The following is a 13,031-nucleotide window of genomic DNA, read 5'->3' as shown; positions in this document are numbered from 1 at the left end:
TCTCACACCATCCTGACTTGCCGTTCCTTCCTTGTCGCTGGGCCCAAATCTTAGAGCTCCCTATCCAACTGTTGGGGACACCTTCACCCACACGGACTGCAGCGGTTCAAGAAGGCGGCTCACCGCCACCTTCTCGAGGGGCAATTAGGGATGGGCAATAAATGCCGGCCTTGCCAGCGACACCCACATCCCTAAACCTCTCTACCTCTCTACCTCTCTCTCCTCCTACAAGATACTCCTTAAAATCTACCTCTTTGACAAAAGATTTGGTCATCTGATGTAATTCCTTCGTGCATGGCTAGGTGTTACATTTTTGGTTGTTCTTTAACACACTTCTGAAGCGCCTTGGGACGTTTTACGACGTTAAAGGCGCTATATAAATACAAGTTATTGTTGCCTGCTGCATTGGTGCAAGTATGAAGAATGGGGGAGGTGCAGAACTGGACCCTGCCCCATCTCCAGGAGGGGGGAGGGGGGAGAGGGGAGGTGGGTGGGAACATATTGACCCCGCGATCGCGGTCTGTCGGTGGCCTGGCTGAGGAGTATGGCGCCGAGCGAACTCTGCACCTGCCTCGCGTGAAGTCCCGGGGGAAAACCTGTGGAGGTGTGCGCAATGTAGTGGTCTGCGGATCCCGGGGTGGGTGGGGGGGGCCCCCCCGTTGTGAGTAAGCGTCCCTCCAATCACGTGGGGCGGTGCTCCATCCACTTGCCAACCAGGAAACATAGCGCCGTGCATCACAACTTGTAAATTAATCAGCGTGATGCTAATTATATTTGATGAGTACTTAGCTTTAAAAAGTTCAGGGAATAATTTGGAGGAAGTAGTTATTTACTGGAACACTCTTATTTTAAAAAAAAAAAATCAAAGCTCTCTCGTCCCTCAAATCGAACCTTTAAAGCTGCCTGGTCTGTGCTCCTTTTTAATTATTATATAATTTTCTCATTTCCCCCCTCACTCCCACCCTCCGCCTTGCGCTGCGAAAGCAGGCTCCTGCGCCTGTTTGCACCAGCCTTACCATTCTCCTGCGGAATTGATGCACAGTAGAGGGACAGTTACCCAACTTTTCCATTTCAACGAGGCCCTGAAAGTCGCAGCGGATCATCTGTCTATTTGAAACTCGGCAGATCGCAAGTTCGGGGTTTGACGCAAGCGCGTTGCGAAAATCGCGAACTTGCGATCAATTTCGAAGGCGGTATGACAGCATATCGAGTTCGCCGGCCGCTAATTCAGGGCCAATCTGGTACAGCCCTCATCAAGGGATTGCAATGAGCGGTTATAACTATCAGAAAAGACTGAACATGCTGGGGGGTCTCTTCTCCAGAGAGGAGCCGAATGGAGGTCTTCAGAGTTACAAAGGGGTTTGGTCGAGATGCTGTTCCCACTCGTGGGGGAGACCAAACACCATGAATATAAAAGTCACTAATAAAGAAGGAATTCAATGGAAACTTCTTCATCCAGAGAGTGGTGAGAATGTGGAACTCGCTACCACAGGGAGTGGTTGAGACGAATAGTATCGATGCCTTTATGGGAAGCTAGATAAACACATGGGGGAGAAAGGGGTAGAAGGATATGCTGGTGGGGTGAGATGAAGTAGGGAGGGAGGAGGCTGGTGTGGACGTAAACCCCGGCACGGCCCTGTTGGGCCGAACGGCCTGTTTCTGTGCTGTCGACTCAACAGCAACTTGTATTTATATAGCGCCTTTAACGTAGTGAAACATCCCAAGGTGCTTCACAGCAGTGTTATGAGACAAAAAAATTTGACACCGAGCCGCATTAAGGAGAAATTAGGGCAGGTAACCAAAAGCTTGGTCAGAGATTTTAAGGAGCGTCTTGAAGGAGGAAAGAGAGGTAGAGAGGCGGAGAGGTTTAGGGAGGGAGTTCCAGTGCTTGGGGCCCAGGCAACAGAAGGCACGGCCACCGATGGTTGAGCGATTATAATCAGGGATGCTCAAGGGGGCAGACATCTCGGGGGGGGGGTTGTGGAGCTGAAGGGGATTACAGAGATAGGGAGGGGCGAGGCCATGGAATGATTTGTAAACCAGGATGGGAATTTTGAAATCGAGGCGTTGCTTAACCGGGAGCCAATGTGGGTCAGCGAGCACAGGGGGTGATGGGTGAATGGGACTTGGTGCGAGTTAGGACACGGGCTGCCGAGTTTTGGATGACCAGTTTACATAGGGATGAACATGGGAGACCAGCCAGAAGTGCGCTGGAATAGTCAAGTCTGGAGGTAACAAAGGCAGGAATGAGGGCTTCCGCAGCGGATGAGCCGAGGCAGGAGCGGAGACGGGCGATGTTACGGAGGTATAAGTAGGCGGTCTTAGTTATGCTGCGGATATGTGTTTGGAAACTCATTTGAAAACGAGGATGAGAAGTTTGAAATTGAGGCGTTGCTTAACCGGGAGCCAATTTAGGTCAGCGAGCACAGGGGGTGATGGGGTGAGCTCAGTAGAATAATGAACCTTTGTGCAGATCTGTAACTTACTGCCGTCCCTCCGCCCCCATCCAGAATGCCAGCTGATGAAGACCGAGCGACCACGGCCCAACACGTTTATCATCCGGTGCCTGCAGTGGACAACGGTAATCGAGAGGACCTTTCATGTCGACACGCCAGAAGAACGGTGAGACCGGTGCCGAAGGGGAGGGGGCGGTCGCGGTTTAATACTGCGGCGCTTTACAGGGACGCAGCTCACTGCCCGCGAGACCCTCGCCTCGGAGTCAGAAGGTCGTGGGTTCAAGTCCTACTCCAGGAACTTGAGCGCATAAATCTAGGCTGGCACTCCCAGTGCAGTGCTGAGGGAGTGCCGCACTGTCGGAGGTGCCGTCTTTGAGATGAGACGTTAAACCGAGGTCCCCGTCTGCTCTCTCAGGTGGATGTAAAAGCTCCCGTGGCGCTATTTCTAAGAAGAGCAGGGGAGAATCAACGTCACTAAAACAGATGACCTGGGTCATTATCACATTGCTGTTTGTGGGAGCTTGCTGTGTGCAAATTGGCTGCTGCGTTTCCCACATTACAACAGTGACTACATTCCAAAAGTAATTCATTGGCTGTAAAAACTTTTTGAGACGTCTGGTGGTCGTGAAAGGCGCTATATAAATCCAAGTCTTTTCTGTGTGAGTGGGGGGTGGTTTTACATGTAAACTGACCCTTTGCTGTGCAGTAACGGCTAAGCGCACTGCATGGGTGGCTGGTGGGGCAGACGAGTTGTTGCTTTACATGCTCGCCCCAGTAAATGGCACAGAAGTTATCAGCCTTTGGAGTCTTTGGACACTTTCCACACGTTGCTCCCAATGAAAGCGCATTTCAAGCAGACAGCAGCCGATTCCATCGAGCGAGTGAGGGGTGGGTGAGCTGTGATGGTGAAGCTTCACAGGGGCCACTGTCTGTCGACCAGGAAAGCAGCTTGGCTCCCAGAGCAGCAGTCAGCAGAGCTTCGTTATAAAAAAAATTAACGGGTTTTGAATTATTGAGTAGATTGGGCCTGAACTCGCTGGAGTTTAGGAGAGTTGATCTCATTGAAACGTAGAAGATTCTGAGGGGGATTGACAGGGTAGAGGCAGGGAGGATGTTTCCCCCGGATTGGAGAGTCTAGAACCAGGGGCCACAGTGTCAGAATAAGGGGTCGGCCATTTAGGACTGAGACGAGGAGAAACTTCTTCACTGAGAGTGGTGAATCTTTAGAATTCTCTGCCCCAGAGGGCTGTGGATGCTGAGTTGTTGAGTATATTCAAGGCTGAGATCGATAGATTTTTGGATTCTAGGGCAATCCAGGGATGTGGAGATGGGGCGGGAAGGTGGAGTTGAGGTTGAAGATCAGCCGTGATCGTATTAAATGGCGGAGCAGGCTCGAGGGGCCGAATGGTCGACTCCTGCTCCTAATTCTTAGGTTCTTTTGAAACAATGTCCCTTTATTTTCCTCATTCGTAGTTTTGATATTCTTTCCATTTTGACGTCCTAAGCCACAGATTCAGGAGTTAATTTTCCAGTTGCTCGCTGGATGCGTGTATTGGGACCTTGTGCTCATGCACCCAAGCCTGTGCTTGGAATAACCCTAAACCGCGCAGCCAGTTACTCTATCTGGGGGAGGGGGGGTCTTATCTTTGATCACTTTCTCTTAAGGTGGAGCTAAGGTCCATGATGGAGTGTGAGTGTGTACATGAGTTCATATCTGAATCTAGTTCCTGCCAACCTTGGTGCAGAATGTCCGTGAGGCTTGGACATGGAGTGGCCACAGGAACCGGAGGAGGCCATTCAGCCCCTCAAGCCTGTTCCGCCATTTAGTTGGGTCATGGCTGCTCTGTATCTTGACTCCATCTTCCTAACAAAAGCCTAACCTCAGTTTTAGACTTTTCAATTGATCATTTGTGTGAAGATGTGCTCCCGCTCGTCCAACTGTACAGAAATTTATGGCACAGAAGGAGGCCATTCGGCCCATCGTGTCAAATCTGAGAGAGAAGGAACAAACAGACGGCCAAAAAAAATCTAGAGCAATATTTCTTCGTGAGATGACCATTCAAAATGGTTACTTTGTTGGATTAAAAAGCAGAGCATGAAAGTTCCGGCTGAGTAGAATCCCACCAGAGCCATCCCTTTAATTGTTGGTGTGGAACCACCGTTCAAGGGGAAGGCGCGGCCATTTCACCTGAGCTCCTCGGTGCAGTCGGTGGTCCCATCGCAGAGGACACGGTCCGCATGACCGCTAGCGGGCAGGGGAGGTTCTGGCCACAGTGGGTCAGCAGCCCCTTGACTGTTCGTGCCTTTGTGTTCCAGAGAGGAGTGGACGAGGGTCATCCAGACTGTGGCAAACAGCTTAAAGCACCAGGCGCCAGGAGACGATGCCATGGATGTCAAGTGTGGCTCGCCCAGTGACAGCTCGGGGATGGAAGAGATGGAGGTGTCGATTTTGAAGTCGAGGAATAAAGTGGTTAGTACGAGAGGCTCAGGGTGTCCCTTTGGGTAGAGAAATGCCCGACTGGTGTGGTTGCGTTTCCCTTCCCTCCCCCCTCCCCTTCAACCCCCCCCTCCCCCACCTTCCAACCCCCCTCCCCCACCTTCCAACCCCCCCACCCCCACCTTCCAACCCCCCTCCCCCACCTTCCAACCCCCCTCCCCCACCTTCCAACCCCCCTCCCCCACCTTCCAACCCCCCCACCCCCACCTTCCAACCCCCCTCCCCCACCTTCCAACCCCCCTCCCCCACCTTCCAACCCCCCACCCCCACCTTCCAACCCCCCTCCCCCACCTTCCAACCCCCCTCCCCCACCTTCCAACCCCCCTCCCCCACCTTCCAACCCCCCTCCCCCACCTTCCAACCCCCCTCCCCCACCTTCCAACCCCCCTCCCCCACCTTCCAACCCCCCTCCCCCACCTTCCAACCCCCCTCCCCCACCCCCACTTCCCTTTTTTCGATCAAGTCACCAGTCAGATTTAGATTGTTCAGATCTGAATATTTGATTGGGTAGTTTTTAAGATTTGCATTTCCAATCACATGGGATTTTTGCCCACTCCTGGCGTTGGGTAAACATAGAAACATAGAAAATAGGTGCAGGAGCAGGCCATTCAGCCCTTCTAGCCTGCACCGCCATTCAATGAGTTCATGGCTGAACATGAAACTTCAGTACCCCCTTCCTGCTTTCTCGCCATACCCCTTGATCCCCCGAGTAGTAAGGACTTCATCTAACTCCCTTTTGAATATATTTAGTGAATTGGCCTCAACCACTTTCTGTGGTAGAGAATTCCACAGGTTCGCCACTCACTGGGTGAAGAAGTTTTCTCCTCATCTCGGTCCTAAATGGCTTACCCCTTATCCTTAGACTGTGACCCCTGGTTCTGGACTTCCCCAACATTGGGAACATTCTTCCTGCATCCAACCTGTCCAAACCCGTCAGAATTTTAAACGTTTCTATGAGGTCCCCTCTCACTCTTCTGAACTCCAGTGAATACAAGCCAAGTTGATCCAGTCTTTCTTGATAGGTCAGTCCCACCATCCCGGGAATCAGTCTGGTGAATCTTCGCTGCACTCCCTCAATAGCAAGAATGTCCTTCCTCAGGTTAGGAGACCAAAACTGTACACAATACTCCAGGTGTAGCCTCACCAAGGCCCTGTACAACTGTAGCAACACCTCCCTGCCCCTGTACTCAAATCCCCTCGCTATGAAGGCCAACATGCCATTTGCTTTCTTAACCGCCTGCTGTACCTGCATGCCAACCTTCAATGACTGATGTACCATGACACCCAGGTCTCGTTGCACCTTCCCCCTTCCTAATCTGTCACCATTCAGATAATAGTCTGTCTCTCTGTTTTTACCACCAAAGTGGATAACCTCACATTTATCCACATTATACTTCCATCTGCCACGCATTTGCCCACTCACCTAACCTATCCAAGTCACTCTGCAGCCTCAGAGCATCCTCCTCGCAGCTCACACTGCCACCCAACTTAGTGTCATCCGCAAATTTGGAGATACTACATTTAATCCCCTCGTCTAAATCATTAATGTACAATGTAAACAGCTGGGGCCCCAGCACAGAACCTTGCGGTACCCCACTAGTCACTGCCTGCCATTCTGAAAAGTACCCATTTACTCCTACTCTTTGCTTCCTGTCTGACAACCAGTTCTCAATCCACGTCAGCACACTACCCCCAATCCCATGTGCTTTAACTTTGCACATTAATCTCCTGTGTGGGACCTTGTCGAAAGCCTTCTGAAAGTCCAAATATACCACATCAACTGGTTCTCCTTTGTCCACTTTACTGGAAACATCTTCAAAAAATTCCAGAAGATTTGTCAAGCATGATCTCCCTTTCACAAATCCATGCTGACTTGGACCTAACATGTCACCATTTTCCAAATGCGCTGCTATGACATCCTTAATAATTGATTCCATCATTTTACCCACTACTGAGTTCAGGCTGACCGGTCTATAATTCCCTGCTTTCTCTCTCCCTCCTTTTTTAAAAAGTGGGGTTACATTGGCTACCCTCCACTCGATAGGAACTGATCCAGAGTCAATGGAATGTTGGAAAATGCATCCGCTATTTCCAAGGCCACCTCCTTAAGTACTCTGGGATGCAGTCCATCAGGCCCTGGGGATTTATCGGCCTTCAATCCCATCAATTTCCCCAACACAATTTCCCGACTAATAAAGATTTCCCTCAGTTCTTCCTCCTTACTAGACCCTCTGACCCCTTTTATATCCGGAAGGTTGTTTGTGTCCTCCTTAGTGAATACTGAACCAAAGTACTTGTTCAATTGGTCTGCCATTTCTTTGTTCCCCGTTATGACTTCCCCTGATTCTGACTGCAGGGGACCTACGTTTGTCTTTACTAACCTTTTTCTCTTTACATACCTATACAAACTTTTGCAATCCGCCTTAATGTTCCCTGCAAGCTTCTTCTCGTACTCCAATTTTCCCTGCCCTAATCAAACCCTTTGTCCTCCTCTGCTGAGTTCTAAATTTCTCCCAGTCCCCAGGTTCGCTGCTATTTCTGGCCAATTTGTATGCCACTTCCTTGGCTTTAATACTATCCCTGATTTCCCTAGATAGCCACGGTTGAGCCACCTTCCCTTTTTTATTTTTACGCTAGACAGGAATGTACAATTGTTGTAATTCATCCATGCGGTCTCTAAATGTCTGCCATTGCCCATCCACAGTCAACCCCTTAAGTATCATTCGCCAATCTATCTTAGCCAATTCACGCCTCATACCTTCAAAGTTACCCTTCTTTAAGTTCTGGACCATGGTCTCTGAATTAACTGTTTCATTCTCCATCCTAATGCAGAATTCCACCATATTATGGTCACTCTTCCCCAAGGGGCCTCGCACAATGAGATTGTTAATTAATCCTCTCTCATTACACAACACCCAGTCTAAGATGGCCTCCCCCCTAGTTGGTTCCTCGACATATTGGTCTAGAAAACCATCCCTTATGCACTCCAGGAAATCCTCCTCCACCGTATTGCTTCCAGTTTGGCTAGCCCACTCTATGTGCATATTAAAGTCACCCATTATAACTGCTGCACCTTTATTGCATGCACTCCTAATTTCCTGTTTGATGCCCTCCCCAACATCACTACTACTGTTTGGAGGTCTGTACACAACTCCCACTAACGTTTTTTGCCCTTTAGTGTTCTGCAGCTCTACCCATATAGATTCCACATCATCCAAGCTAATGTCTTTCCTAACTAATGCATTAATCTCTTTAACCAGCAATGCTACCCCACTACCTTTTCCTTTTATTCTATCCTTCCTGAATGTTGAATACCCCTGGATGTTGAGTTCCCAGCCCTGATCATCCTGGAGCCACGTCTCCGTAATCCAAATCACATCATATTTGTTAACATCTATTTGCACAATTAATTCATCCACCTTATTGCGGATACTCCTTGCATTAAGACGCAAAGCCTTCAGGCTTGCTTTTTTAACACCCTTTGTCCTTTTAGAATTTTGCTGTACAATGGCCCTTTTTGTTCTTTGCCTTGGGTTTCTCTGCCCTCCACTTTTCCTCATCTCCTTTCTGTCTTTTGCTTTTGCCTCATTTTTGTCTCCCTCTGTCTCCCTGCATTGGTTCCCATCCCCCTGCCATATTAGTTTAACTCCTCCCCAACAGCACTAGCAAACACTCCCCCTAGGACATTGGTTCCGGTCCTGGCCAGGTGCAGACCGTCCGGTTTGTACTGGTCCCACCTCCCCCAGAACCGGTCCCAATGCCCCAGGAATTTGAATCCCTCCCTGCTGCACCACTGGGTAAAGCTGGTGCCAGCGGGGATAGGAGCCGGGACGCTTGTATAAGGCCCGCTCCGTAACCTGGGCTGAATCAGGCAATGCCCGTCGGGGAAAGCGTGTCCACGTCACTTTCACTGTGTGCCAATCTGCCTGGTGGCACAGGAAGGCCCTCCCATTCTGTATTGCCTTTCAGTTCCGCAGAGGTTCCAGTGTAGCGTTTTCAGCGAGGGTACGGGAGGGGGTTCACTTTACTGTATGTAACATCATGAGTCCCCCTTCTCTCTTCCCCCCCCCTTGTTCGATCGAATCCTCGGTCTTATTACATCGGAATAAACAAGTACTGAGTTCCTTTCCTTTTTTGATTCCAGACGATGAATGATTTTGACTATTTAAAGTTACTGGGGAAGGGCACCTTCGGCAAAGTTATCCTGGTTAAAGAGAAGGCCACGGGGCGTTATTACGCCATGAAAATTCTACGGAAAGAAGTAATTATTGCTAAAGTGAGTATTTATTTACTTTTTGAGATTTATTTGTGAGAAAAGCTTGGCTCCACGTTGCTCCGTATCAATTTTCACTTTTTCGCAGCAGCACAACCTGGGATCGTCCTAAAACTCTCCGCCCTCTTCGCCCCTTCCCTTTCCTCCACCACCTCCCTCCCCAACTAACGTTGCCAACTCCTGCGGGACACATTCCTGGTGGTATCATCACAGGACCTGCCCGGCTCCCATCATTGGTCGCCCGGCACGTTCATCTTCGCGGAGCCTCGCCTTCCCAGACCCAATTGGATAGCGAGCGGGCTTTTCGTTACCCGATTGGATGATTCTTGATTCAGTCAAACTGCCCCCCACCCCCACCTCCAGCCCCAACCATGCCCGATATTTTTATAACTAATAAACCAAAGTCCTCAAAAGAAAATGGAAGGCAATTTTTTAATGCCCTCAGGATTATTTCGAGTGGCAGACAGACTATGTCAGGGTTCCTTCCTTCACTTGACGTCTTGCCAACTTCACAGAATTCAGCGTTTAAGATCATAGAATATACAGCTACAGAAGGAGGCGATTTGACCCATCGCGCCTGTTCCGGCTCTCTGAAAGCGTTATCCAATTAGTCCCATTCCCACTGTCCTTTCCCCATAGCCCCACAAATATTTCCCCTTCAGGTATACAATTACCTTTTGAAAGTTACCATTGAATCGGCTCCCACCGCCCTTTCAGGCACTGCGTTTCAGATCATAACTCCGTGTTTTTAAAAAATGTTTTCCTCATCTCCCCCGCTGGCTTTTTTTGCCAATTATCTTAAATCTGTGTCCTCGGTGTTCCAGGGAGGGTCGGTGCCCATGGGACCCGCTCCCCCCGGGGAGAGTCTGTGTCCGTGGGACCCGCTCCCCCCGGGGAGAGTCTGTGTCCGTGGGACCCGCTCCCCCCGGGGAGAGTCTGTGTCCGTGGGGCCCTTTCCCCCCGGGGAGAATCTGTGTCCGTGGGACCCTTTCCCCCCGGGGAGAGTCTGTGTCCGTGGGACCCTTTTTCCCCCGGGGAGAGTCTGTGTCCATGGGACCCACTCCCTCTGGGGAGAGTCTGTGTCCGTGGGACCCTTTCCCCCTGGGGAGAGTCTGTGTCCGTGGGACCCTTTCCCCCCCCCGGGGAGAGTCTGTGTCCGTGGGGCCCTTTCCCCCCCGGGGAGAGTCTGTGTTCGTGGGGCCCTTTCCCCCCCGGGGAAAGTCTGTGTCCGTGGGGCCCTTTTCCCCCCGGGGAGAGTCTGTGTCCGTGGGACCCGCTCCCCCCGGGGAGAGTCTGTGTCCGTGGGACCCTTTCCCCCCCGGGGAGAGTCTGTGTCCGTGGGACCCTTTTCCCCCCGGGGAGAGTCTGTGTCCATGGGACCCGCTCCCTCTGGGGAGAGTCTGTGTCCGTGGGACCCTTTCCCCCCCGGGGAGAGTCTGTGTCCGTGGGACCCTTTCCCCCCCCCGGGGAGAGTCTGTGTCCGTGGGGCCCTTTCCCCCCGGGGAGAGTCCGTGTCCGTGGGGCCCTTTCCCCCCCGGGGAGAGTCCGTGTCCGTGGGACCCTTTCCCCCCGGGGAGAGTCTGTGTCCGTGGGACCCGCTCCCCCCGGGGAGAGTCTGTGTCCGTGGGGCCCTTTCCCCCCGGGGAGAGTCTGTGTCCAAGGGGCCCTTTTCCCCCCGGGGAGAGTCTATGTCTGTGGGGCCCTTTTCCCCCCGGGGCGAGCCTGTGTCCGTGGGACCCGCTCCCCCCGGGGAGAGCCTGTGTCCGTGGGACCCGCTCCCCCCGGGGAGAGCCTGTGTCCGTGGGACCCGCTCCCCCCGGGGAGAGCCTGTGTCCGTGGGACCTGCTCCCCCCGGGGAGAGCCTGTGTCCGTGGGACCCGCTCCCCCCGGGGAGAGCCTGTGTCCGTGGAACCCGCTCCCCCCAGGGAGAGCCTGTGTCCGTGGGACCCGCTCCCCCCGGGGAGAGCCTGTGTCCATGGGACCCGCTCCCCCCGGGGAGAGCCTGTGTCCGTGGAATTCATGCCACAATAAGTATTGATGCTTTCTGGAGAAAATCAGAACTGTACCTAAACATTAATACTTGTTTCTGGTTGCAGGATGAAGTTGCCCACACTGTTACAGAGAGCAGAGTCTTACAGAACACACGACATCCATTTTTAACAGTAAGTACTGCGACGCAGTCTGGCATCGGCTTGGCTCAGTCCATGTTCTCCTGGGTACAGGTCTGTCCTGTGTTGTGTGGCTTACTGTTTACATGAAAATATATATTTGGCACAAGGCAGCGGTATTTACAGTAAAAGCAGCTCCCTTGTGATGGGATATTTTAGTTTTCCCGACTTTGTGCTGGCTGATTCAGTAAGTAGATGTTTGTTTAGTCGCTACTGGTAAAGGGAGTGCCATCTCGCTCAGAGACTTGGTTGTAGTGTGTTGTTGCTCTGCTCCAAGCGGGTCTCCCCGCCAGCCCCCCGCCAGCCTGAGCTCAATCAGACACTGGAAGGAAGAGGCCACAAGTTGGCCAGTGTTTCTGATCAGTCGAGAATCCTGTGTCGCCCGCAGTCTAAGCTGCCGGGAATAACAGCGGCTTGGGAAGGTAGTGGAGTCGTGTCAGCCGTGGCTCAGTGGGTAACATCCTCGCCTCTGAGTGAGAAGGTTGTGGGATTCGAGTCCCACTCCAGAGACTGAAGCGCATAAATCTAGGCCGACACTCCAGTGCAGCGCTGAGGGAGCGCCGCACTGTCGGAGGGGCAGTACTGAGGGAGCGCCGCACTGTCGGAGGGGCAGTACTGAGGGAGCGCCGCACTGTCGGAGGGGCAGCGCTGAGGGAGCGCCGCACTGTCGGAGGGGCCGTACTTGAGGGAGCGGCGCACTGTCGGAGGGGCAGTACTGAGGGAGCGCCGCACTGTCGGAGGGGCCGTACTGAGGGAGCGCCGCACTGTCAGAGGTGACGTCTTTTGGATGAGATGTTAAACTGAGGCCCCGTCTGCCCCTCGGGCGGATGTAAAAGATCCCGCGGCACTATTTTGAAGAAGAGCAGGGGAGTTCTCCCCGGTGTCCTGGGGCCAATATTTATCCCTCAACCAACATCGCTGAAGCAGATGATCTGGGCCATTATCAGATTACTGTTTGTGGGAGCTTGCTGTGCGCAAATTGGTTGCCGTGTTTCCTACATTACAACAGTGAGTGCACTCCAAAGGTACTTCATTGGCTGTAAAGCGCTTTGAGACGGCCGGTGGTCTTGAAATGCAGATTCTTTTAGTTTCTCTCCTCTTAGCCGTGGAGTTGTGTGCCACAGCAAGAGCCGGCGCTTTCAGGAGAGGAGGCTTGTCCCAGCCGTGCAGCTGTCGTTTTTTTCCCCCCTTTGCTGCCACAGCCTGTTCCATGCAGCACATTTCCTGGGATATACTGAGAACCCCTGACGCCGCACTGCTTTCCAGATTGCCGTACCATGTGTGAAGCTCCTCAGCGTGTTGAAATTGCGTCACAGGATCTTGCAGCTCTCCCAGGCACGGCATTGAGTTACATGTAATGTGAGGCGAGCACTGCCTCGGCCTCGCTGCTTACGCAGGAATTACTCCCACAACCGGGCCGTGTGCGGCTCAATCATATTCAGTGCTGGGGAGGCAGGTGGGAGCTGTGTGACTGATACTTAACATTACCTACAATCGTTTATTGCAAGGAGGATGGAGTATAAAAGCAGAGAAGTCCTGCTACGACCGTACAGGGTATTGGTGAGGCCCCACCTGGAGTACTGCGTACAGTTTCGGTCTCTTTATTTCAGGAAGGATATACTTGCATTGGAGGCAGT

The 13,031-nt window shown here is 52.2% G+C and overlaps 1 protein-coding gene across 7 annotated transcripts in view; it reads left to right on the top strand.

Moving 5' to 3' along the window:
* Positions 1-13,031, top strand: part of LOC139239175 (RAC-beta serine/threonine-protein kinase) — a 97,403-nt gene that overhangs the window by 67,692 nt on the left and 16,680 nt on the right. For all 7 annotated transcript variants that reach the window (XM_070867793.1, XM_070867790.1, XM_070867789.1 and 4 more), the window contains 4 exons: positions 2,511-2,622; positions 4,773-4,926; positions 9,098-9,229; positions 11,323-11,388. In XM_070867793.1, the coding sequence (XP_070723894.1) occupies positions 2,511-2,622; positions 4,773-4,926; positions 9,098-9,229; positions 11,323-11,388 (464 nt within the window). The remainder of the gene's footprint in view (positions 1-2,510; positions 2,623-4,772; positions 4,927-9,097; positions 9,230-11,322; positions 11,389-13,031) is intronic.

The sequence above is a fragment of the Pristiophorus japonicus genome, chromosome 26, assembly GCF_044704955.1.
Source record: "Pristiophorus japonicus isolate sPriJap1 chromosome 26, sPriJap1.hap1, whole genome shotgun sequence".
Lineage (NCBI taxonomy): Eukaryota > Metazoa > Chordata > Chondrichthyes > Pristiophoridae > Pristiophorus > Pristiophorus japonicus.
Note: the sequence above shows the minus strand (reverse complement) of the source record. Positions and strands in the feature narration are given on the sequence as shown.